The sequence below is a fragment of the Colius striatus genome, chromosome 22 (genome assembly GCF_028858725.1).
Source record: "Colius striatus isolate bColStr4 chromosome 22, bColStr4.1.hap1, whole genome shotgun sequence".
NCBI lineage: Eukaryota > Metazoa > Chordata > Aves > Coliiformes > Coliidae > Colius > Colius striatus.
Window position 1 is genome coordinate 3,920,461 of NC_084780.1, and position 25,530 is coordinate 3,945,990.

At 54.7% G+C, this 25,530-nt stretch overlaps 2 protein-coding genes and 1 long non-coding RNA gene across 4 annotated transcripts; all 3 read right to left on the reverse strand.

Moving 5' to 3' along the window:
* Positions 1-284: 284 nt before the first annotated feature.
* On the reverse strand, positions 285-5,263 carry LOC104555981 (pepsin B). The gene is made up of 9 exons (XM_062013667.1): positions 5,165-5,263; positions 4,586-4,736; positions 3,335-3,452; positions 2,985-3,103; positions 2,175-2,374; positions 1,893-2,015; positions 1,668-1,812; positions 1,342-1,440; positions 285-558 (listed from the first exon to the last, which is right to left on the reverse strand). Exons 1-9 carry the CDS (start codon positions 5,242-5,244, stop codon positions 406-408), a joined length of 1,188 nt encoding a protein of 395 aa, XP_061869651.1. The 5' UTR covers positions 5,245-5,263; the 3' UTR covers positions 285-405.
* A 2,971-nt stretch (positions 5,264-8,234) lies between these two features.
* On the reverse strand, positions 8,235-12,732 carry LOC133627552 (pepsin B-like). The gene is made up of 9 exons (XM_062013668.1): positions 12,552-12,732; positions 12,079-12,232; positions 11,127-11,244; positions 10,177-10,295; positions 9,674-9,873; positions 9,422-9,544; positions 9,079-9,223; positions 8,739-8,837; positions 8,235-8,554 (listed from the first exon to the last, which is right to left on the reverse strand). The coding sequence occupies exons 1-9, from the start codon at positions 12,605-12,607 to the stop codon at positions 8,402-8,404; spliced, it is 1,167 nt and encodes a 388-aa protein (XP_061869652.1). The 5' UTR covers positions 12,608-12,732; the 3' UTR covers positions 8,235-8,401.
* Positions 12,733-16,363: 3,631 nt separating this feature from the next.
* LOC133627563 (uncharacterized) lies at positions 16,364-22,926 on the reverse strand. Of its 2 annotated transcripts, XR_009820296.1 has the most exons (4): positions 22,454-22,926; positions 16,890-17,506; positions 16,567-16,636; positions 16,364-16,487 (listed from the first exon to the last, which is right to left on the reverse strand). It is a non-coding gene; the product is annotated as an uncharacterized LOC133627563 (long non-coding RNA). The 2 variants fall into 2 exon arrangements; XR_009820295.1 differs by having other exon boundaries at positions 16,364-16,636.
* Positions 22,927-25,530: the final 2,604 nt, after the last annotated feature.

The window sequence follows — 25,530 nt, forward strand, 5'->3', positions numbered from 1 at the left end:
GAACTGGTTTCTGAAGCCTCCAGCAACAGCAGCAGCTCAGCCCCAGGTCCCTGAGCCACAGCTGAAACAGTGCAGCCTGCATTTCTGTTGGTTTCCCAGCCAGTGGAGAGCCAGGTCCTGATCAAAAAAGTGACCCCAAATTTGCCATTGCTGCATATGGGGCTCTGTGCACAGCTGGAAGCACAAGCAGCACCTGGTGAGCATGAACTCAGACTTCTTTGTTGTATTAAGAGCAGCTGTGGCAGATCCTGCTTGGCCACAGCTGGATGAGACACCAGGCAGTGTGATTTTCAACCCTTTTATTCACCACAGGAGGTTTGGAGACTGCTCATCACCATGCACAGGTCTCACTGGAGGAGAAGGTGTTGCAGTGACAAATGATCTCATGGGTGATGCTCAGTATCCCTAAGCTGACAGGGCAAAGCCGACTCTGTTGTTGGCCATGTCAAAGATGGAGTAATACTGCCGGAGGAAGATGTTGCCAAGGATCCAGAGTGGGTGGCCACTGCCAGAGGTCACATACGTGCTCTCAACCCCAACAATGCAGACACCATCATTCTGCCAGGGAAAGAGAAGGAAATGGCAGTGCCAGTTAGCAGTGCAGGGGACTGGTGCTGCCTGTGCATGGTGGCCTTGGCTGGGAGCAGGATTACAATCACAGAGTCATGGAATGGTTTCAGTGGAAAAGACCTTTCAGCTCATGGAGTGCAGCCTCTGTCCCAGCCCATTACCCACCAGCCCATTGCCCTCAGTGCAACACCCACCCAGCTCTGAAACCCCTCCAGGGATGGTGACTCCAGCAGCTCCCTGGGCAGCCCCTTCCAATGCCTGACAGCCCTGGCACCAAAGAGATTCCTCCTCACATCCAGCCTCAACCTCCCCTGGGGCAACTTGAGGCTATTTCCTCTTGTTCTCTTGCTTGTCACCAGAGAGAACAGACCCGTCCCCACCTGGCTCCAGCTGCCCTTCAGGTAGCTGTAGAGAGTGAGAAGGTCTCCCCTGAGTCTCCTTTTCTCCAGGCTGAACAGCCCCAGATCCCTCAGCCCTTCCTCAGCTGAGACATGCTCCAAACCCTTTCCCAGCTTGGCAGCCTCTCTGGATCCTCTCCAGCACCTCAATGTCCTTCTTGCAGAGAGGGGCCCAAACCTGCACACAGTGTTTGAGGTGCAGCCTCACCAAAGCCAAGCACAGGGAAACAATCCCCTCCCTACTCTTGCTGGGAAATATGACCCTCAGGCTGCTGGAAGTCTCTGTGTTTCAAAAGAAACTCCTGACTTTCTCCTGAGCAAAACTGCCCTGTGATGGCAAATGTGTGTTGGGAATGAGGAAAATACCACCTACATTTAAGACATAGACAGAGGGAGGCAGCGATAACTGGGCTCCGCTGATGGCAAAGGAGAGCGTGGGCATGTTTGGGGTGCTGCTGCAGTCCACAATGAACTGCAAAAGAAGCAAAGAAGAGTCAGGACACAGAGGCTGAGCACCAATCTCTGAAGACTGTGGCAGGGCTGTGCTGACTCAGGTTTCTCCTGTTTGGAAGAATCAAGGGGAGATGCACCCCTGCAGTGTGGTTGCAGGTGAGATGCTGGGAGGCCTCTGTAGCTCCAGCATTACCACCTCGTCCCATGGCATCAGCCCCTTGTGTGCAGGGCATCCTTCCCACCTACCCCATAGTCACTCTCCTCTGCACCCAGTGCCTGCAGGAAGGCTGACAGGAATTGTCCTGGCACAGTCAGCAGGAATGTCCCGGTGTCCACAATGCCGTGGCAACCTTGGCTGCACCAGCCAGTGGCTGATGGCCCGATGGAGAACCTGGAGAGAGTAGCAGAAGAGGCATCAGAAAAGGCTTTCACTCCTCCAAGTGCCACTATGAGCCCTGGTGCAATACTTACTCCTCAATACTGATCTTCCAGTACAATTCCTGGATCACAGGAGCCCATAAAACTTCCCCAGAGTACAGCTGGGGCTCGGCCCCTCCGAGGATGACTTCCCCACCGTAATCGTATGTTGGGTTGCTGGAGAGACACAAAATGAAAGCCCAAACCAGTCAGGCTGCTGAGGAGAAAGCAGAGAAGCATGCAGGTGGATGGGGAGAGCTTGTGGATGGAGAGCAAACAGAGAAAAGGATGGATCCAGGCTGTCAGAGACCAGAGAGCTGCTGCCAGAGGTCTCACCGGGAGTAATAGAAGCTGAAGATGGGTTCACTGAGCAGGTTCTGCTGCAGCAGGTTCTGCATCAGTGTGTTGTAACCACTGATGCCAACACCTGGGTAAGACATGCCCAGAATCCCATCAAAGTCCAGGTAGAAAAAGGGTTTGCTGGGCTCTTCCAGGCTCAGGCCAAACTCCTGGTTCTTGATGACAATGTTCTGGATCTAGAGGGAGAAGAGAGATGCTGAGAGGTGTCGGTGTTTTGGGCATCCTCCCTGCCAGCAACATCCCCCCAGGGAGTTTCTGGAGATGGATGAGGAGGTCCTGAAGGTGAATCTGCACTGAGAGGTGCTGAGCTCTTCCCCATTGCAGGTGGGAGATGAGGAGTCAGGAGCAGCCTGGCTTATGGTCTTTGTCCCATCACCCTTCTTATTCCATTGCAACACCCACCAAAGCAGTTTGCCTCAGTTCCCTTTGTTTAAAATCCCACTTTCACTGCCTGGGACACTCACAACAGAACATTTCTTCTGTCCTGGAGTAACACAGCTCAGCCATCAGTGTAAAAAAGCAAACACTTCTGGCCAAAAATAGCCCTTAGCCCAAAGCAGGGGTGAGAAGCCCAGAAGGCTCAGGCTGAGTTTGCAGACCCCAGTCTGATTAAGCCAATGCTGACACCACAAACTGCACGGGGGAAGTTCAGCCACTGATTATGCACAGTAAGAAAGCACTTTCAGCCACACCCCCTAAGCTTTTAACTGAATTGGACTGATGACCACCACAGTCACTCCTTACCCTGATGGCAACAACCCCCCCACCACAGCAGGAGTCACTTACTGTCACGGTGTCGTACCCTAATGTCACCGAGAGGTCACCGAAGCCGTATCTCAGGGTGTAGATCACACCAGTGCCTGAGAAGGTGGATGACTGGCTGCTGTTGAATGTGTCATGATTCACTGCATGGAGAGAAAAATCCCAGCCCCAGGTCACATCCTGCCCTATGCTCAGCATCCCTGTCTCCACGAGAGCAGAACTCCCAGGTGAGGGGCTTCACAGGGAAAGGACCACCCAAAAGCAACCCTGGCACTGTCACTGAGCACACAGGAAACCCCAAACCCCATCAGCTCTCAGTGGTTTCACTGAGAGCTCTGAGGGCTGGGGGCTGTGTCCCCTGGGGGTTTGCTCACCACAGGCTGGCGACTGGCAGTAAGTGGAGGGCACCCACAGGTTGGCAGAGCCGGTGTCAAAGAGCACCAAGAAGTTTTGTGGGGGGGTCCCGATGCTGATCTCCCCAAAGTAGAAGGACTGTGAACAAGAGGGGGGGGATTTCTTTTCCTGCCTGGCTTTTGGAATGAGGGTTTTCACAAAATCAGCATCTCAAGGGCTGGAAGGGACCTGCAGAGCTCATCCAGTGCAACCCCCCTGCCAGGGCAGCACCACCCAGAGCAGGGCACACAGGGACTCATCCAGCTGGGTTTGGGATGTCTCCAGAGAAGGAGCCTCCACAGCCCCTCTGGGCAGCCCCTGCCAGTGCTCCCTCACCTCAACAGGGAACAAATTCCTCCTGCTGTGTCTCTGGAACCTCTTCTGTTGCAGCTTGTGCCCGTTGCCCCTTGTCCTGTCACTGGCCATCCCTGAGCACAGCCTGGCTCCAGCCTCCTCACACCCACCCTTGGTGGATTTGTAACATGACTGAGCTCACCCCTCAGGCTCCTCTTCTCCAAGCTGCAGAGCCCCAGCTGCCTCAGCCTTTCAGCACAAGGCAGATGCTCCACTCCCTCCAGCATCTCTGTGCCCTGTGCTGAGCTCTCTGCAGCAGCTCCCTGTCCTTCTGCAGCTGAGGGGCCCAGAGCTGGACACACTATTCCAGCTGTGGTCTGACAGGGCAGAGCAGAGGGGCAGCAGAACCTCTCTGACCTGCTGCCCACAGCCCTTCTGCCCCAGCCCAGGCTGCCATTGGCCTCTTGGCCACGAGGGCACGTTGCTGGCTCAGGCTCATCCTGCTGTGCTCAGCACCCCCAGCTCCCTTTCCCCTGTGCTCCTCTCTCACAGTTCATTCCCCAGCCTGTGCTGGTCCATGGGGTTGATCTTTCCCAGATGTAAGACTCTACACTTGCCCTTCCATCAGCTCTCTGCTAGCTAAGAAACCCAAACTGCTGAGGAGCTGTAGGAAGGGCTTGTGGTCCTTGAGTGACCTGAGAAGGGAAATCAATTCAGGATAAGTCATGCTGCCTCCTGCCTTTGTCTCCCAACATCACCCAGCCTCAGAGCCAGGCTGCCGATGCAGCAGAAGTCCTGCCCATGCCCAGCACAGCCCCTGGACTTGGGAGCGAGGAGGGAGCTGAACCCTCCCTGCAGGCAGCCAGGAAAGCAGACAGGCATCCCCAAAAACGGGAGCCACGTGGCTCAGAGGAGGAAGGACAAGCTGTAATACTTACATCCAGGTAGTTTGTTAGTGTCTCATAAGCCACAGCATTACTGGGCTGGTATTTCCTACCAGGGTCCCCTCTGAGGTCCTTGAGGACACCCTCTGGCACCCCGTTATCTCTCATCAGCTCCCTCATGGATTTGCCTTTCCTCAGGGGGATCCTGGGGCAGAGATGGCAGTCACATCACTCAATCATTTCAGTTGTTGAAGCCCCTGAAGCTGCTGCAGACCCAGCCCTGCCCTCACCCTGCCCAGCCCAGCACTGACCCACAGCCCTCAGCACCTCAGCTCCACGCCTTTGGGATCCCTCCAGGGCTGGGCACTGCCCCAGCTCCCTGGGCAGCCTGGCACAGGGGCTCACACCCCTCTCAGGGAAACAGTTCTGCCTCAGCTCCAGCCTCAACCTCCCCTGGGCCAACTGCAGCCCATTGCCTCTTGTCCTGTCACTTATTACTTGGGAGAAAAGACCAACCCCCACCTCACTGCAGCCTCCTGCCAGGTAAATGCTGAGTGTGCAGCCCCTGTTTTGAGGGTGAACCCTGCTCCACAGAGCCTGCCCCCTCACACCCATCCCAGGCCCAGGGCTCACCTTATGCTCCCCTCCCCGAGCTGGAGGCAGAGCAGGACCAGCACTAGCCCCAGCATGGCCCTGGCTGCTGGTGGCTCCATGGCAGCTCCTGTGCCACCTAGCCTGGGCAGGGTGTTTATAGCCAAGAGCCATGCCCAGCCCCCTGCTCCAAACATCCCTTTGCTCTATCTCTGCACCCACCCAATGCCAACACTTGTGGTCTGTTTATCACTGCAGCCGCCCTTATTTCGCCTCTTTACCCAGCAGTTCAGGCACCAGCAGCTTGGCCATTAACCCTGACACAGAGACCAAATATGTGACATCTGATAAAAAGCAAAATGTTATCAAGAAATTCAAGTATTTTTCTCTTGTTTTCGGCACCAGATTGATCTTTCCAGAGAACAAAGGCAAACCACACCCTCTAGGGAATGGAAATTTATGCTGCTGGGCTTCTGGAGTCAGGCAAGAGCAGCCACAGGGCACTTCCAGATCCCTCAGTCCTCACTAATCACAGCAGGGTAGGGGCTGGAAGGGACCTTTAGAGATCATCCAGTGCAGCTCCCCTGCCACAGCAGCTCCCACCTAGATCAGGTCACACAGGAACGTGTCCAGGTGGGCTTTGAAGAGCTCCAAGAAGGAGCCTCCACACCCTCCCTGGGCAGCCTGGGCCAGGGCTCCCTCACTCCAACACTGACACAGTTTTCCCTTATGTTTCAATGGAACTGTTTGTGTTGCAGCTTCATCCCATCACCCCTTGTCCTGTTGCTAGATACAATAGAAGAAAGGGATGTCCCATCCTCCTGACACCCACCCTTTAGGTGCTGATAAGTGTTGCTGAGCTCCCCTCTCAGGCTTCTCTTCTCTAGGCTGAACAGCCCCAGGTCCCACAGCCTTTCCTCACAAGGAAGATGCTCCATCCCCTCAGCATCTTGGTGTCCCTGCACTGGCCTCTCTCCAGCAGTTCCCTGTCCCTCTGCAGCTTGGTAGCCCAGAACTGGCCCCAGTAGGTGGAGATGGAACCAGCAGGACCTTACTGCTCCCATCTGAGCTGTCAGCATCAGACCAGTGCTTTGAGCCTGTGACAGCTCAGGATCCAACCCCCCTCCACAGTGCCCCTTCCTCCTCCATCACAGCCTGACAGATCTGCTTTTGCTTGGATGGATCCTGCAGGGAGCAAAGGGAAAAAGCAAAGACCTGCAGGGGCATGGTCAGCATTTGCCTTCCTGACAGTGCTGTTGCCAGAGCAGCCTCAGCTTCAGCAAGCTCCCCATTTCACAGGGCTGAGGAGCCCTTCCCTGCTCTCCACACCTATCCAACCTCCACCTTGCTGCTCAGCCTGTGTCAATATTTTGACCTAAAGCACTGAGGAGTTTTGTGTCCTTCCTCTGGTGAAGTGACAGAGCTATTAATATATCTGATAATGAGCTCCAATGACAAAGAGCTTCTAAGAACTGAGTTTGGGTTCCAGGAAAGAGGGGTGTTACCCAAGCCTCCCCTGGCCAAGGGGTTTCCCCTTCCCTTCAGCCACACACCACAGTTCCTGATGGCTGTTGGTTTACCTGGCTGTATAGCCCTGCTTTGGGATTGAGGGGTTGCTTTGATGTCATGGCTAACCTCATCTGGTCTCACATTCCCACTTTAGCTTAACCACAGGACTTTGTTAAACCTTACCCAGCTGCAAGGAGGGTGAGTGGCTTCCCCCAGGAACCTCTGATGAGGCTTCACGATGCTCATCAAGAGGGATGGAGGTGGAGACTGTCCCCAACCAGAGTGATCAATTCAGCCCTGCAAGCACCAGCAGCAGCAAGAGACAGGGCAGAGTGTCCCTGCAGTCACTCCAAGGTCACCACAAGCTGCAAAGCAAAGCAACATCCACCACCACTGGTCAACTCTGTGTGTGCCTGGATGAGCATCTCCCTGAATGACTTGGTGGGCAGCAGAGAGAGGGAGGGAAAAGCACCATCCCACCCCCTTTAAGAGACTCACACAGCTTTTCCAGACACACACCAGTGCCTGATGGCACAGAGCAGAACTGTCTTCCTGGGGAATCACAGAATCAAATCCTGTCCCAGAGGCTGAGGTTGGTGTTTAATACAATCTGTGATGAGCTCACCTCAACTCCCCTTCCCCATCCCCCTGCACTGCTGGAGGGGGGAAGGTAGAGCATTTGGGAGTGAAGTTGAGCTTGGAAAGAAGGAAGGGATTGGGGGGGGAAGGTGTTTTAAGATTTAGCTTTTATTTTCTCATTATGCTCCTCTGATTTCATGGGTAATAAATTAAGCTCATTTCCCCAAGTCAAGTCTGCTGAGCACATGACAGTAAGTGGTGAGTGATCTCTCTGTCCTTATCTCAACTCACAAGCCTTTCATTCTATTTTCTCTCCCCTGCCTAGTTAAGGAAGAGGAATGACAGAGTGGCTTTGGTGGGTATCTGGTGCCCAGCCAGGGCCAACTCACTGCAGTGGGGTGCAGCCAGGCCCTAAAGGCAGCCCCTGGGATCTGGGGGTCAGCAGCTGCCTCGTTTCCAATGCACAGTCTGCAGCCCCCAGCTGAGCCACACAAGCCCTGTAGATGGGACAGGCTGGGCTATGGGACATCTTCATAGCCAAGGGTTCAGAAGTTGGGCTGCACCATCTTCAGGAGCTACCCCAGGTACCAGGATGGGGAAGGGCTGGTTGCTCCCATCCCTGCACCCATTGGGCTGTGAGCTGAGCTGCAGCTTGGAGCCTGCTGTGTTCATCAGAGCCACTCCAAACTCAGTGATTCACTATAGATCATAGAATCATGGCATTGTTTTGCTTGGATAAGACCTTGAGGTGCCTTTTGCTTGGCACCTCACCCTGCCAAGCCCACCACTAACCCTCAGCTCTTAGGACCTGAGAGCATGTCACCCCCCTCTGCAAGAAACATAAAGACATCGACTTTAGATGTGAAGCAGCCCAGGCACAGCTTCCCCACTGCTTTCTCCATGCTGTCTCTGCAGACATCTGCCTAGGATTTTATCACAGCACTCAGACAAAGAGTGTCTGAGACACACAACCCATCAGTCTGTGCCCAGTCGTCACTCAGCAAACTCCAAAGGTCAGAGACGATTTGGGATGTTCAGGTTTATTTGTAACAGGACACTGTAAGGACAGAAAGCCTGGAGGGACAGGGAGGCACGTAGCACCTAAAGCACCATAAAGGTCCCAGGAAGCCCCTCAAGCTCCAGCAATGCTGGCTGAGGTGTGCTTGGCCAGGAGAGGGGCTGGGTTTTGCTCTATGCTGATGGGGCAAAGCCGATGAGGTTGTTGGCCATGTCAAAGACGGTGTAATACTCCTTGAGGAAGACATCCCCCAGGATCCAGAGGGGTTGCCCATTCTGGGAAGGCAGGTAGGTGGCCTCAACACCAACAGTACAGTAGCCATTGCTCTGTGAAGGGAGAATAAGGGGGAGTGAGAGCCTCAAAGAAGCAGCAGGACCCTGCTCCCTGGGCTGCGAGGAGCTGGGAGCTGCCCACACTGGCAGGGAGAGCATTGCTCTTTGTCAAGGAGCACCAGGTGCTTTCCTGGCCCTCCAGGGCTCAGCAGGATGAAGCTGCTGGGGTAATACCTACATTTATGATGTAAGCAGAGGGGCCAAGTGGCAGCTCAGCTCCATTGATGACAAAAGTGATGGTGGGCAGGTTCTGGACCTGGTCACAGTCAACTGCATACTGTGGAGAGAGGGGGAGGAGGAGGTTATGGCTGGAACAGGACCCCCCTGTGTGTGGGGGCAACATACACTTCACCCTCTGACAGTGTCAAGTTGCCTCATCCTTCCCTGAGATGCCTGCAGCACCATGTTCTTTACATGGCACAGGAGCTCGTTAGGATCTGGTCGAGCCCACAGCTTCTAGCTCTTTGCAAGCCTCCCCACTGCTCTGCACAGCCCTCCAAAGCATCCCCTGTACTTACACCATAGCTGGTCTGCTGGGCACCCAGGACCTGGAGGAATTCATCCATGTACTGCTGGGGCATCGTCAGCAGGAAGGTGCCAGTGTCCACGATGGCCTGGCAGCCCTGGCTGCACCAGCCAGTCACTGACTGCCCGATAGCAAACCTGGCAGGACAGGGAGAGGGACGTCACTCCAAGCACCCACTGCCAGCTCAGCCTGCCTTGGCTGGCTCTGTAAGTCCATGAAGCTCTGCAGTGCAGTGCCTAAGCCCTGCCTCGAGCCCACACCAGCTGCAGCTTCACCACCCTCATGACATGAGCTGCCAGCGTGGGTCGTGCCCAGCGAGCACAAGCACAACTCACTCGTTAATTGCCACCTGCCAGTACAGCTCCTGGGTCACAGGTGCCCATGTAATCTGCCCACTGAAGAGCTGAGTGTCAACCCCTCCAAGAATGAGCTCTCCTCCATAGCTGTAGGTGGGGTGGCTGCAAAAACACAGAGAGCAGCAGAGGTTGGTTAAATCAGTGACACACCACGGCTGAGCGAGAGGCAAAGGCAGGAGCAACCTGCAGAGGGACACAGGGGACATGCAGAGGGCCCTGCCACGTCTTTACCGAGAGAAGTAGAAGCTGAAGATGGGCTCAGAGAGCTGGTTCTGCTGCAGCATGCCCTGCAGGGCAGTGGCTGTCCCTCCCACTGCCAGCGAGGGGTACGCCATGCCCATGATCCCATCGAAGTCAGCGTAGTAGAAAGGCTGGGTTGGCTCGCTCTCACTCAGCCCAAACTCCTGGTTTGTGACCACAATGCTCTGGATCTGAAGGGGAAGGGGACAGCAGGTCAGCCCACATGCTTATGGGCTCTGGCTGATGCTCTGAAAGCCCAAAGAGCACTTTGGAAGGTCAGAGCTGGTGGAAACATCACCCAGCAGCTGGGAAAATTGGCAGGACCTAGATGGGTAACTGCAACAACCACTTTACACCACTCCTGCCCATCTCAGGCTGTGGTTTGCCCAAGTCTTGGCTATATCAGACATGAGATCTGCCCTTAGAGTCCTCCAGGCTCTTTCCACAGGGGACACAGCACCCATGAGGAGCAGGAGGGCGCGGGGTGCACTGACCGTCAGCGTGTCGTAGCCCAGCAGGACCGTGAGCGCCCCGCTGCCGTAGGACAGGGTGTAGGACTGGCCGTTGTTGATAAAGGTGGAAGACTGGCTGGGGTTGAAGCTGGCATGATTGGCTGTGAGAGAGAGAGAAGGGCAAAGCTCCTGAGCACCTGCTGGCCTGGCTCTGGGAGGATTTCACCTGGTGCCTGGGATAGCAGCTGCCCTGGCAGAGAGCAAATGATGAAGAGCAGAAGAGGCTGTTCCTCTGCCTCGTGGTTATCTCTAAGGCAGGGGTTTGCATCCTACTTTTGCCTGGATCCCCCTCACCCATCACAACATCAGCTGCCCAGTGTAAGCAAAGCCATCAGCAGTTAAATCCCCATCGGTGGCAATGAGTGGGATGAGCTGTGCCAGGGAGCAGGGCATCAGCTCCACGATTCACAGAATCATTTGGGTTGTTGAAGCCCCTGAAGCTGCTGCAGTCCCAGCCCTGCCCTCACCCTGCCCAGCCCAGCACTGACCCACAGCCTCAGCACCTCAGCTCCACGCCTTTGGGATCCCTCCAGGGCTGGGCACTCCCCCAGCTCCCTGGGCAGCCTGGCACAGGGGCTCACACCCCTCTCAGGGAAACAGTTCTGCCTCAGCTCCAGCCTCAACCTCCCCTGGGCCAACTGCAGCCCATTGCCTCTTGTCCTAAAAACTCATGGCTTTGCTCTTCCCTGCACCAAGGTCAGACACAACCCCTGAGATTCCTGGGGGACACCCACAGTGGCCACAGTGATTTGGCCAAGCACAGAAGGGCCGAGGGCTCTGTGTTCCTGAGGGAGGTACCAGCTGATCCCAGGGAGCAGCCACCCCAGAGCAACGTGCCTGGATCATTTTTGGTGTGGAATCCTGGTTTCCCCAAACACTGGGGCACAATCCTGTGCTGAGGGGACGGGGAGCAAGGTGCCAGCGGTACTCACAGCACGCCTGAGTCTGGCAGTAAGTGGAGGGAACCCACAGGTTGGAGGAGCCCGTGTCGAAGAGCACCAAGAAGTTTTGGGGAGGGGTCCCAATGCTGATCTCACCAAAGTAGGAGGACTGCAGACAAGAGATGGAGGGATCTCTGTTGGCCACAGGGTCAGGGACAGACCAGGCTTTTGCCTCCCAGCCCTGCACCATCATCCCAGTGCTTTGCAGGGTGATGGGGAAGGTCAGGCCCAGTCTGGCAAATAACAAAGGAGGAGTGTAGAATCATAGAATCCTTTTGCTTGGAAAAGACTTTTAAGATCATCAAGTCCCCACTGCCCTCACCCTGCCCAGCCCAGCACTGACCCACAGCCCTCAGCACCTCAGCTCCACGCCTTTGGGATCCCTCCAGGGCTGGGCACTGCCCCAGCTCCCTGGGCAGCCTGGCACAGGGGCTCACACCCCTCTCAGGGAAACAGTTCTGCCTCAGCTCCAGCCTCAACCTCCCCTGGGCCAACTGCAGCCCATTGCCTCTTGTCCTGTCATTCATGGCTGGGGAGCAGAGCCCGACCCCCAGCTCCCTGCAGCCTCCTGTCAGGGAGTGTCAGTGCTGCTGGCTGCCCTCAGCCTCCTCTTCCCCAGCCTCAACACCCCCATTCCCTCAGCCCCTCCTCATCAGATTAGTGCTCAAAGTAGGCAGAAAGAGGCTCAACTCTGCTTTATCTGCAGAAAGATGCAATATTAAACCCTGATTGAGTGCCATCCTTACAGACAGCAAGCTTTGCTTCTCATGGCTGGGGGGAAAAGATGTCTCAAGTCTAAGAAGCTTAAAAAAAGAGTGGAAAGAAAGCAACATCTCAGTCCTGGAAGCTCAGAGGTGAACAGATGCCTTTGGCAGCTGGACAGGAGGAGGGAAGGAGAATGTGGGGTAGGGCCAAGCAGTGAGAGAGGAACTGGGCTACTCACATCCAGGTGGTTGGTCATGGGCTCATTAACAACATAATCCCCACTGAAGTGGTATTTCATGGCTGGGTCATATTTAATCTTCTTCAGGAAGTCATCCAGCACTCCAGCCTCCCTCATTTTCTCCCTTATAGACTTGGCTTTCTTCAGCTTGATTCTGTACAGGTTTAAAGCAAAACCCAACAAAATGAATGAGAAGATGTGGGCACTTCCAGCTGATGGGTTCTCTGGGCTCCTTTGAACCCTGCTGTGATGGGAGCCTTCCTCTCAGCTGCCTTGCACATCTCCAGGAGCTGTCCTGGCATCGAGGGCTGCAGCCTGGAGCAGGACCAGGCAGTCTGTGGAGATGCAGGAGGTTGGAGTCACACTGGTCAGCATCCTCAGGGCCACAGGATACAGGTTACAGCTGTGGCTGAGCTCTGGAATCTACCCTGTCCGCACTCTTTTTGCCACAGTGGCTGCTGCAGGACACCTACCTCACCAAACCCTCTGAGAGCTGGAGGCACACCAGGGCCAGGATGAGCCACTTCATGGTGCAGGACTTGTCCAGTGCTCCACACACACCTCAGAGGCTGAAGGAGCTGGGCTGAGCAGCTCAGACTCCCCAGTTTTATACTTGGGAAGCAGTGCCCCCTTATCTCCTGCCTCCATTTGCCATTACCACTCTGCACACCTCTGGCTCCAAGGGTATCTTTGTATTTCAGGTCACAAGGGTCTTGGATTGCAAGATCAAAGCGTTGCCATTGGATAAGAGGCCAACTCTTATCACAGCAAAGAGAGGAGTGACCTAAACAGCACCATGCTGGGGTGTGTTCCTCCAGACCTGTTCAAACCTTTTCCCCAGACAAAGGCACAGGATGAAAATGCCCAGGGCAGCCCATGAGCATTGCTCCTTCATAAGTGCTTTCCAGTACTGTTCTGCCTTCTGCTCTGCCCTTCTTCATCTCTTCCCCAACCTCCCAGTCCTTCACTATCTTCTCCTTCCAGGTACAGCTCATTTCCTTATGTCACACACCTTAATCCTGCTTCTGCTTCCACACTATTCTGGGGCAGAAATCACATTCCATTTCTTTCTTTCCTTCTTTATCTCTCTCTTTCCCTCTTTCTCTCCTTTCTTTCCTTCTTTCCTCCCTTCTTCCCTTCCAGGAAGGTTTAGATTGGACATTAGGAAGAGTTTTTTCACTGAGAGGGTTGTTAAACAGGCTGCCCAGGGAGGTGGGGGAGTCCCTGTCCCTGGGGGTGTTCAAAAGACACAGAAATGAAGGACTGAGGAATACAGTTTAACCATGGGCTTGGCAGTGTGAGGTGACTGCTTGGACTCAGTGATCTTAAAAGTCTTAAACAGAGACCTGGGAGTCTGGCTTGACAATAAACTAAACATGAGCAGCAAGAAGCCAATGGCATCCTGGGGGCATCAAGCAGAGTGTGGGCAGCAGAACCACAGAATCACAGAGTCTCAAGGGCTGGAAGGGACCTGCAAAGCTCATCCAGTGCAACCCCCCTGCCACAGCAGCACCACCCAGAGCAGGGCACACAGGGACTCATCCAGCTGGGTTTGGGATGTCCCCAGAGAAGGAGACACAACAAGCAGGTTGAGGGAGGTTCTGCTCCCCCTCTGCTCTGCCATATCTGCTGAGGCCTCATCTGGAGTCCTGGGGCCAGTTCTGGGCTCCCCAGCTGCAGAGGGACAGGGAACTGCTGGAGAGAGGCCAGTGCAGGGACAGCAAGATGCTGAGGGGATGGAGCATCTTCCTTGTGAGGAAAGGCTGTGGGACCTGGGGCTGTTCAGCATGGAGGAGACTGAGCTCAGAGGGACCTCAGCAACACTGACAAGTGCCTAAAGTGTGGGTGTCAGGAGGATGGGGCAGCACTTGTTTCTGTTACAATGCCAGTGCCAGGACAAGGGCTGATGGGCATCAGCTGGGACACAAACAGTTCCCCTGGCACAGGGGGAGAAAGTCCTTTGGTGCTGAGGTGAGAGAGCCCTGGCCCAGGCTGCCCAGGGAGGGTGTGGAGGCTCCTGCTCAGGAGGTTTCCACCCCTTGAAGCCCAGTTTGTGTCCCAGCTCTGGGCAGTCTGGCTCTTCAGAGCAGGGAAATCCCTCTCTCCATCACCCACCGCTGTGCTCATCCCTCCTCACGGCTCAGCATGGAGCTCATTCCCTCGTGAGCACCAGAGGGGGGGGGGGGGGGGGGGGGGGGGGGGGGGTGTGTGTGTGTGTCCTTTGCTGGAGACTCAGACTAGAATAAAGCAATTATCTTGTTTGCTGGCAGGATTGATAGAAAGACCAACTTATTAAGATTGGATAAAAGCAAATTCTGGCTGAAAGCAAAGAGCAGTTATCGACACGTCACCAGAGCCAGAGTTACCTGCCAGCCCCAAGGGGCCTCAGCCAGGGGACAAAGGAATAAGGTGTCCTCTACAGCACACACAAACATGTTCTGCTTTGGGCACTTCTTGACCCAAGGTTTGACAGCACATTGTTGCTGGGGCATTTAGTGTAAGGGGAACCAAGGATTTGTGGTGTCTGAGATCAGATCAGTCCCTGTGTGGAGCAGGACTTGGCCAACAACACCCCCCTGCTCTGAGGAAGCTCCTGAGGGCTGAGCCCTGGGCATTTCTCCTCATTTGGCTCAGTGTGATCACTCAGCACACACCAAACAGCTCCAGTCCAGGGAGCCCCATCTCTCCTGGGTGAGTATAGAATCACAGAATCATTTCAGTTGTTAAACTGAAGCTGCTGAACTTCAGCTTCAGTTGTTAAACTTCAGCAGCCCCTGAAGCTGCTGCAGTCCCAGCCCTGCCCTCACCCTGCCCAGCCCAGCACTGACCCCTCAGCACCTCAGCTCCACACCTTTGGGATCCCTCCAGGGCTGGGCACTGCCCCAGCTCCCTGGGCAGCCTGGCACAGGGGCTCACACCCCTCTCAGGGAAACAGTTCTGCCTCAGCTCCAGCCTCAACCTCCCCTGGGCCAACTGCAGCCCATTGCCTCCTGTCCTGTCATTCATTGCTGGGGAGCAGAGCCCGACCCCAGCTCCCTGCAGCCTCCTGTACTCAGCAGGTTACAGATCTCTGTTGCATCCTATGGCCAACTCTCCTCCAGCTTTCCCAGCAAAGGAGATGAGCCATGGGAAGGGGCCATCCTGGCCATCTGTAGGGCTTAAACACTTTCAACATGAGCCAACAAATCCTGTTAAACCAAGAGCCACTGCAGAGGTGGGCACCATCTTCCAAAAGCTGGTAGCCCTTGACAGAGCATTTTGCAGGATTAGAAATGGTCTCTGAAATGGGATCCAGCCTCCACCATGACCAAAGAGCTCTCCTGCCTGCAGACACCTCTCCCAGAGCCCTCAGGGGACAGAAACCTCTTCAAAGACATTGCCATGGCCCTGAATTTTCTACTCTGCTCTAAGCTCTGCTTTACCCAGGGCAAAACCACAGGGAAGTGCCTGCTCACAGCTCCAGGACAACTTCTCACCCCAGTTCTTGCACCTCTATCCCAGACACAAACTATTACTATTTACCTCAACAAATGGCAGCAAAGAACTTGATGAACATGACCAGGGGGCTGCCAAGAGTTTCCCCTGGTCATTGCAGCCCATTCCACATCAGCTAAAACCTTCCCTTGAAGGTGCCAAATCTCATCTGAGTTAATGCTCTCCCCCTTGACCACTAAAACAGTCTGGCTCTATGTGATTCATTTAAAACAGTGGTGCACACTTTGCCTGGAGCACAAAACTGCTCTGTCCTTGGGCTCTCCAGCCAAGAGAAGCTGTTGGTGGGAGCTGTGTGGCATGGGGACATTTGAAGCAGCTGTGTTTATGACCCACACACAAACACACTGATCCTTCCCTCAGTGCTGCACAAGCTGCTCCTGGCATCTTATTTCCAAAACAGAGATTGTGGTGCACAGATGAACAGCTTCCATCCATGGCTCCTGAAATAAATCACTGGGCTCTAGATCTGACATTTAACATCCCAAACCTGGGGTGAGGATCAACCACTTCAGTTTGTGACAAGATTCTCCCCAGTCACCCTGCTCAGGTTCAGCTACATCACCTCCTTAGACACCCCAAAACAGTTCTCACCTCCTTAAGACACCTCAAACTGGTTCCCACCTCCCTGTATCAGCACCCACACAGGCACCTGAAGTGTAGCAATGCACTCATCACAAGGAATTTTCCTCAGTCAGGCTGCCCAGATGGGCTGTGGAGGCTCCTTCTCTGGAGACATCCCAACCCCAGCTGGATGAGTCCCTGTGTGCCCTGCTCTGGGTGGTGCTGCTGTGGCAGGGGGGTTGCACTGGATGAGCTCTGCAGGTCCCTTCCAGCCCTTGTGATTCTGTGGCTGCCTTGGAAACTCCAACACCAGTGGCAAAGGCCATGCTCTGGTCAAGCTGCTCAAAGTCTTCCTAGAAAGAGAAATGCAATGTTTCACATTGTGCTTTCCTGGGATGGGATGGGATGGAAATAACAGCACAGGTTTATCACCAGTTGTGTTATCTTCTCTGTTTCCCTTCCAGTTCTTCTCTCTTTTCTTTTAGAAAGCCATGGAATGACCCTGAAGGAAAGAAACACTAGTGTTTGGGTGGGACAAACAGCTCCAGGAGCTGCTCATAGGCCAATTCCTGCCAGGGAAGAGTTTTAAGGGGGAATTCAACCCTGTACATCACTGCATGGTCAATGCAGCACTTGGAAAAACAATCAACTCAACTCTGCAGAGTGACAGCAGAGAAGCCCTGGGCAGGGCTGATGCCCAGAGCAGATCAGCACAGCCAAGAGCAGCAAAGCCACATTGTTTGACATGAACAAACCTCAAATTGCACCACTCCAAACTGTTTCCCCAAGCTGCCCTTGATGGGAACAGCTCATCTGAAAGGGAAAGTACTCCAGTGACCATGAACATTCTTGCTGTGGTCAGCCAACATTCCCAACACATCCATTTCCACATCAGCTTCGTGATTTCCTCCTGGTGCTCACCTCAGTGGAAATCTGATCTACACTCCCATGACCAGCTGTCAGTGATGGCTCTGCCCCAAAGAGTCACCATGAAAGAGCCTGTGGCTGCAGAGCCTCACCTCCTGTGTCACTAGGTGGTCCTGCTTTAGCAGGGGGGTTGGACTAGATACCTTTGGAGGTCCCTTCCAACCCCTACCATTCTCTGATTCCATGATGACACAGGCCAGAGGACCTCATCCAAACACTTCTGTGAGTTCAGCTTCCAGCTCAAACAAGCAGCCAGTGGAGTTGTCCTGCAGGGATATCCCCCAGGTCACCAGTCAGTAGAGAAGGAAAGGTGTCTGTGTGCATGTTTCTCTCTTTTGTTCCTTTAAGCCTGTTGCAGTGAGATTAGCCAGATGGAAGACAGCAAGCACTGCTGCAGGTAGAACCCATAAGGGCACAGACATCATTCCTTCAGGGATGGGGAGACCTGGAAAACAACAAAGGTTGGAAAAAGTCCAGTTTGAATTGCATGAGGACAACTGGGGATTGTTGGCTTGGCTTTGACTCTTACATTAAAGAAGTGAAGTTCACTTGGGAACGTGACAGCTGTGTCTCTGCAGCACACACACAAAAGACAGGACCACCAGCTAATCATCAGATTCCATTTATTCTGCATACATTCATAGTGCACATGGATGCAGGACATGAGCACCCCTCAGCTCACAGCACTGCTGCTGTTCTTCACCTGGAAGGTTACACCTGACTGAGATACAGACAGGGACTGAACAGAGATCCATAGACAGCACCCAAAGAAGCAATTACACAGCAGAATCAACCCCTTTGGTCAGAGCAACCAAATCCCTGCTGGCCACAGCCCCAAAGCACCTTCATTCTTCTGCCATAGTGGGAATGTTCAGTAACAAAGACATCAGTACAAGTAACAACAGGGAGGATCACATGGGAGGAGAGCTTGAGATAACACAGATGCACCTGGGCCTTTCCACTCTGAAAATCACACTCACTTATGGCAGCAGAACAAATGAGATCCCTCCTTTGCATTCAGCCCTTTCCATCCCCTGGGCTGTGACTGCCAGCTTCAAAGCTCTCAGGATTTCCACTCATGCACTCACCTTTGGTCCTGTTCAGTAACAGGAACCTAAACCAGTTCTGCTACCTGTTCATGGCATTTCAAGACAAGCCAAGTTTGGGGGAAAGTCAAACTTCCCAGCAGGACTGATGGCAGCCTTCCCTGGAGCTGGGTGTAGGCAATGTAGCCATTGACAAGCATTTGCTAACTGATGCTCCCACCACCCAGGAGGGCTGAGCAGCATCACACAGGAGGACAGAGGGAAGAGAGAACACACAGCTGGAACAACCACCCCTGCTTGGGTTTTCCTCCCTGTGAACAGCATGGCTTAGGTGATAAACCCTTCAGTAATGACACAGTCAGGTGTCTTTGCAGGAATATTGATCCTTTAACCCTCCCAACCCAGCCCTTTCTTTGCCCTGTAAGGCAGCTACAGCTCACAGAGGTTCTCACCTTCCCCCCTGAGGGAAAAGCAGGCACATGAAATGGGTTAAAAGGAAAAACAAATCACAGAGCCCTCTCCCAGGATAAAAGGCAAGTGAGTGCTGGGAGAAGCTCTGCTCCTACCCACAGGTTCTTGGGGAGAGGAAAGGTAAAAGAGCTATTGATGCATTCAGCAGGGAAGAAATGTCAGGGGGAAGAAGTCTGATTGATTAACTGCAAACTCAAACAAGATCCACTTACAAAGGTCAGAGAGCCTCAAGTTCTCTCTGCAGAGCACGGGGCTGCTTTCCCAAGCCATGCCTTGAACTTCCATCTCACAAGCAGAGGAAGGAGAGCAGTGAAGATGCTGAAGTCCCCAGTGGCAGCTCCACAAACCTGCCCTGGGGCTGAACAGCACCACTCAAGAGCTTTGCAGAACCAGGCTGAAAGGACTCTTTGCAAAGGGGCTGAAAGGACCAGTCAGACCCTCCAGCACCAGCAAGAGCTGCTCCAACTGCACAACGCCAGCAGCAACGGGCACTTTCTGAGCCGCTGCCAGCTGGGCAGGATGAGCCCTGCAGGGCCATGCCCACCCCATTGAGGGATTCTCTGGTTCTGCTCGATGCAGAGACTCCGAAACCGTTTCACACGTGGCCACTAGAGGAAGCTGCGACACCGAAATCCGACCCAGTGCTCCCTGTGCCCCAGGACCTCGACCTCTGCCCAACCCTGAGCTTCCCTCCCCTTCCCCACAGCCACTGATGGGTGATGAACAAGCTCTAAAACGCTCCCTGCTACTTAGTGCTCGGGTCAAGTTTTGCCAGCAAAGCAAAGCAAGTGAGACAGTCCCTGGGATGTGGAGCCCACACGGCCCCTGAAAGCCAGCAGTGGTCACTGGCTCCCTGCTGATTCTCCTGTCCTTGCTTCAACATGCAACAACCCCACTGCAAACAAAGGGCTGGGAAGGGCTTTTCACTCCTGAAGCTTTGTGGGGAGCTCACCACAGCGACTGAGGCAGCAGCTCTGCTCCCCAGCCCGTGGAGGAGATGGTGGGACCTGCTGCAGGATGGAGCTGAGGCCACACCACGTCCCTGGGCCAGAAGCAGCAGCTGCAGAGAGCAGCAGTTCCTTGTGTCCTCAGCTTTAGGCTGAAGGAGATTATTCTCCTTCTTTGAATGGGTGCAGCACCCTCTGCTATAAGTGAGAAGGGGGATATTGTCAGGGAACAGCTTAGTGGGGAGAGAGCTGGGAGTGCTGGTTGGTAACAAACTGCCCATGAGCAGCAATGTGGCCTCGTGGGCAAGGCCAGTGGCAGCCTGGGGGCAGCAAGAGAGTGTGGGCAGCAGGGGCAGGGAGGTTCTGCTCCCCCTCTGCTCTGCCATAGCTGCTGAGGCCTCATCTGGAGTCCTGGGGCCAGCTCTGGGCTCCCCAGCTGCAGAGGGACAGGGAACTGCTGGAGAGAGGCCAGTGCAGGGCCAGCAAGATGCTGAGGGGATGGAACATCTTCCTTGTGAGGAAAGGCTGTGGGACCTGGGGCTGTTCAGCCTGGAGGAGAGACTGAGTGGGGAGCTCAGCAACACTCAGCAACATCTAAAGGGTGGGTGTCAGGAGGATGGGGACACATTTTTCTCTGTAGTGCCCAGTGCCAGGACAAGAGCTGATGGACATCAGCTGGAACACAAAGAGTTCCCTTTAAACACAAGGAGCAAGTCCTTTGGTGCTGAGGGGAGGGAGCCCTGGCCCAGGCTGCCCAGGGAGGGTGTGGAGGCTCCTTCTCAGGAGGTTTCCAACCCCACCTGGACACATTCCTGTGCCCCCTGAGCCAGGGGAACCTGCTTGAGCAGGGGCTGGGGCTGGATGGGCTCTGCAGGGCCCTTCCAGCCCCCCCATGCTGGGATTCCATGGGTTTGCTCTGTGAGCACACAGCACTGCTCAGCAGTCTCCTTGTCACTCTGATCACACAGTGCACTGTGACACACGCAGTGTCTTTGGGAGCATCAGATTCACCCAAGAGGAAAGGGAGGCAGATGTGGGACAATCCAGTTTATCAGGAGGACGTGGCAGTCAGAAGTGCACAAGGTCAAAGGCAGCTCTCCCAAAGCAAAGCTGATTTAGAGCTGCCTGAATGAATCTGCAGCCAGGGCTCATGAGGAACCACCAGCACAGGTTGTGCCCTCCCTGATCCCTGCTGATCACAGTACCTACAGACCCTCACACCAGCCCCAACCCACCCCCCAGAGCCACACAGCCAGGCTGCTGGCCCCAGGGAGCACCCCAGCAGCAGCCCCAGGCCTCACCTGCCTTCTCCCAACACACAAGCTGCCACCCAACAGCACCTTCCCTGGCATTTAACAGCCTGCAGACCTCCCACACAGGGTTGAAAGGGCCCTCACCTTTTCCTGCAGGTAAATAAAAACCAGTTGATCCTTTCTTCCCTTTCTCAGGGAACAGGCTAAGAAGTGTTTTGCATTTCTCAGCTCAGGCATTGGCAGGGCAGGTTCATACAAAGCATTGCCCTGTGCTGCCACGTGGGAGCAGCTGCTGCTGCCCCAGAGGGTGACACAGATCTGTTATGTAAATGATTCATTTAAAGCTTACCATGGTCAACTTTTAAATATATCTATATATATCATTTCTTCTCTCACTTCCCTAAATGAGAGTTAGGTTTAGGGGGATCTATTCTTTGTCTTTTTGCCCCTTCCCTTTGACTAAAGTCATTTGGTGTACAGATAAAAATCTACCACTTGGGTTTCCTTCGAGTCACAGGTCACACAAAGGCTGGGGTGGGGAAAAGAATGGAAGACAAGGACATACAAAAAGAAAACCCCTCAAACAAATAAAACCCACAGTGATTTTATGCACTTTGAACTTACAGAGCAATAGCAAAGCAAGAAATCCATGTCCTGCCAACACAGGCATGGCAGTCCTGACCCTGTCACCCTTCCTGGGCTGCATGGCACACGTCCTTGCTCCCCAAAGGGTCTTGGTTCAATACATCACAGCACCAAATCCAAACAGGCTCAGCTTCAAAGATCTGGCAATCAGGTTTCTGGGCCTCAGAAGCAGGTTGTGGCTGAGTGATCAGGCTCTGTCCTCTTGCACCTGAGACTCACTGACCATAACAGAACACAACAGGGACAAGGACACAAGGAGGTTTGGCAGTGGGAGCCACTTGGCTCTCAACCCTGGTGCCAGGGAGGAAAATGAGTACAGGTAGCAGAAAGGTGGGACTCCAGAGTAACCCAGAGCACTTCTGGCTCAACCAAAACAGCTTATAAAGGCAAAGAGGAACCCAGGAGAGGTCACCTGTCACCACACAGAGAGGGGAAGGGGAACATCCTGCAGTAGGAGAGGAGCAGAGACCCTGCACAGGACCCCACACTGAGGTCTGAGCTCAGCTCAGCCCTAGGATCAAGAGAAAAATCCACATCAAAGGCCACAAATTTACCAGAGAGCCAAAACTGAGCCCTTCCAAGCCTGTAGCTGTAAGAAACAAACTGCACATTCACCCAAAACACCGATCAAATATTTCTCATGGGCTCAGACGGGCACGTGGGCGTAGGCAACGACTTTGATAGCACTCCAAGCTCGGCTGCCTGGCAGCTCTGCCTGCACTCCCACGTCTCTCCTCCCATTTCCCACCTTCTCTGTGCCAGTCAGTCCCAGTTAAAAAACCATTTTTTGATTCACAGCTGCTCTTTTGCCCCCCCTCAAGTGCAGCTCAGCAAAGAGAGACGAGCGAGTCACAGCGAGAACACGTTTCACGTCGGCACCAGCTTTGGCAGTTCCCACTGGGATGCAAAAGAGCATTTAATCCATAAATAAGGAAACAAATAAATAAATGGACAACACTTCTCAACAGCCACCTCAAAGAACTCTGAAAAAGCAAAGCAAGGTATGGCACAACTGGAAGTTTTCCTATACCTCAACAGCTCAAATGTGTCTCGTGGTTGCGGTGTTGCTCTCCTCTGAAAGCAGGGTGTGTGTGGTCACAGTGTGTGTGCCCATGGCTGGCTGTCCTCCTCTGCTCAGTTCTAGAGTTGCCCAGTTTAAAATGAAATCTGAGACAAGGGACAGAAATATGAAAAGCTTCCAGGAGCTTCAAGAAAATGAAGTCACAGTGCAGAGGGGGAGAAAGGGAGGAGCTGAGGGGGGAAAGAGCGCAGCGTGAGCTCCCACAGCACCAGGGAGCAGCCAGAGCCCAAGGCAAGACCCAGCTGCAGAGCTTGCTGGAAATGAAACCCATGCACTGGAGCTCCTAAAGCACCTGGCTTCTGGAAACACACCCCCACCATGGTCCTGCCCTGCCTCTGCAGCCAGGCTGTGAGCAGAGCCAATGCTGACATGGGAGCTGCAGCCAGGCTGTGAGCAGATCCAATGCTGACATGGGAGCTGCAGCCAGGCTGTGAGCAGAGCCAATGCTGACATGGGAGCTGCAGCCAGGCTGTGAGCAGATCCAATGCTGACATGGGAGCTGCAGCCAGGCTGTGAGCAGATCCAATGCTGACATGGGAGCTGCAGCCAGGCTGTGAGCAGAGCCAATGCTGACATGGGAGCTGCAGCCAGGCTGTGAGCAGATCCAATGCTGACATGGGAGCTGCAGCCAGGCTGTGAGCAGAGCCAATGCTGACATGGGAGCATGGGAGCTGCAGCCAGGCTGTGAGCAGAGCCAATGCTGACATGGGAGCTGCAGCCAGGCTGTGAGCAGAGCCAATGCTGACATGGGAGCATGGGAGCTGCAGCCAGGCTGTGAGCAGAGCTAATGCTGACATGGGAGCTGCAGTCAGGCTGTGAGCAGATCCAATGCTGACATGGGAGCTGCAGCCAGGCTGTGAGCAGAGCCAATGCTGACATGGGAGCTGCAGCCAGGCTGTGAGCAGATCCAATGCTGACATGGGAGCTGCAGCCAGGCTGTGAGCAGATCCAATGCTGACATGGGAGCTGCAGCCAGGCTGTGAGCAGAGCCAATGCTGACATGGGAGCTGCAGCCAGGCTGTGAGCAGAGCCAATGCTGACATGGGAGCTGCAGCCAGGCTGTGAGCAGAGCCAATGCTGACATGGGAGCATGGGAGCTGCAGCCAGGCTGTGAGCAGATCCAATGCTGACATGGGAGCTGCAGCCAGGCTGTGAGTAGAGCCAATGCTGACATGGGAGCTGCAGCCAGGCTGTGAGCAGATCCAATGCTGACATGGGAGCTGCAGCCAGGCTGTGAGCAGAGCCAATGCTGACATGGGAGCATGGGAGCTGCAGCCAGGCTGTGAGCAGAGCCAATGCTGACATGGGAGCTGCAGCCAGGCTGTGAGCAGAGCCAATGCTGACATGGGAGCATGGGAGCTGCAGCCAGGCTGTGAGCAGAGCTAATGCTGACATGGGAGCTGCAGTCAGGCTGTGAGCAGATCCAATGCTGACATGGGAGCTGCAGCCAGGCTGTGAGCAGAGCCAATGCTGACATGGGAGCTGCAGCCAGGCTGTGAGCAGATCCAATGCTGACATGGGAGCTGCAGCCAGGCTGTGAGCAGATCCAATGCTGACATGGGAGCTGCAGCCAGGCTGTGAGCAGAGCCAATGCTGACATGGGAGCTGCAGCCAGGCTGTGAGCAGAGCCAATGCTGACATGGGAGCTGCAGCCAGGCTGTGAGCAGAGCCAATGCTGACATGGGAGCATGGGAGCTGCAGCCAGGCTGTGAGCAGATCCAATGCTGACATGGGAGCTGCAGCCAGGCTGTGAGTAGAGCCAATGCTGACATGGGAGCTGCAGCCAGGCTGTGAGCAGATCCAATGCTGACATGGGAGCATGGGAGCTGCAGTCAGGCTGTGAGCAGAGCCAATGCTGACATGGGAGCATGGGAGCTGCAGTCAGGCTGTGAGCAGAGCCAATGCTGACATGGGAGCTGCAGCCAGGCTGTGAGCAGAGCCAATGCTGACATGGGAGCATGGGAGCTGCAACCAGGCTGTGAGCAGAGCCAATGCTGACATGGGAGCTGCAACCAGGCTGTGAGCAGAGCCAATGCTGACATGGGAGCTGCAACCAGGCTGTGAGCAGAGCCAATGCTGACATGGGAGCTGCAGCCAGGCTGTGAGCAGAGCCAATGCTGACATGGGAGCTGCAGCCAGGCTGTGAGCAGAGCCAATGCTGACATGGGAGCTGCAACCAGGCTGTGAGCAGAGCTAATGTTGACATGGGAGCTGCAGCCAGGCTGTGAGCAGATCCAATGCTGACATGGGAGCTGCAGCCAGGCTGTGAGCAGAGCCAATGCTGACATGGGAGCTGCAGCCAGGCTGTGAGCAGAGCCAATGCTGACATGGGAGCTGCAGCCAGGCTGTGAGCAGAGCCAATGCTGACATGGGAGCATGGGAGCTGCAGCCAGGCTGTGAGCAGAGCCAATGCTGACATGGGAGCTGCAGCCAGGCTGTGAGCAGAGCTAATGCTGACATGGGAGCTGCAGTCAGGCTGTGAGCAGAGCCAATGCTGACATGGGAGCTGCAGTCAGGCTGTGAGCAGAGCCAATGCTGACATGGGAGCTGCAGCCAGGCTGTGAGCAGATCCAATGCTGACATGGGAGCTGCAGCCAGGCTGTGAGCAGAGCCAATGCTGACATGGGAGCTGCAACCAGGCTGTGAGCAGAGCTAATGTTGACATGGGAGCTGCAGCCAGGCTGTGAGCAGATCCAATGCTGACATGGGAGCTGCAGCCAGGCTGTGAGCAGAGCCAATGCTGACATGGGAGCTGCAGCCAGGCTGTGAGCAGAGCCAATGCTGACATGGGAGCTGCAGCCAGGCTGTGAGCAGAGCCAATGCTGACATGGGAGCTGCAGCCAGGCTGTGAGCAGAGCTAATGCTGACATGGGAGCTGCAGCCAGGCTGTGAGCAGAGCTAATGCTGACATGGGAGCTGCAGCCAGGCTGTGAGCAGAGCTAATGCTGACATGGGAGCATGGGAGCTGCAGCCAGGCTGTGAGCAGAGCTAATGCTGACATGGGAGCTGCAGCCAGGCTGTGAGCA

What these genes read in the sequence shown, in the direction of transcription:
- LOC104555981 (XM_062013667.1), bottom strand. Translation starts at nt 5,244, where the DNA reads ATGGAGCCACCAGCAGCCAGGGCCATGCTGGGGCTAGTGCTGGTCCTG. An exon ending in CACTAACAAACTACCTGGAT is followed by an intron (nt 3,453 to 4,585) that starts GTAAGTATTACA and finishes TCTTGTTCACAG; the next exon opens with TCCTTCTACTTTGGGGAGAT. An exon ending in TTCAGCTTCTATTACTCCCG is followed by an intron (nt 2,016 to 2,174) that starts GTGAGACCTCTG and finishes GTGTCTCTCCAG; the next exon opens with CAACCCAACATACGATTACG.
- LOC133627552 (XM_062013668.1), bottom strand. Translation starts at nt 12,607, where the DNA reads ATGAAGTGGCTCATCCTGGCCCTGGTGTGCCTCCAGCTCTCAGAGGGT. An exon ending in TGGCAGGTGGCAATTAACGA is followed by an intron (nt 9,224 to 9,421) that starts GTGAGTTGTGCT and finishes CTGTCCTGCCAG; the next exon opens with GTTTGCTATCGGGCAGTCAG. An exon ending in CCTCTGCTTACATCATAAAT is followed by an intron (nt 8,555 to 8,738) that starts GTAGGTATTACC and finishes CTCCCTTCACAG; the next exon opens with AGCAATGGCTACTGTACTGT.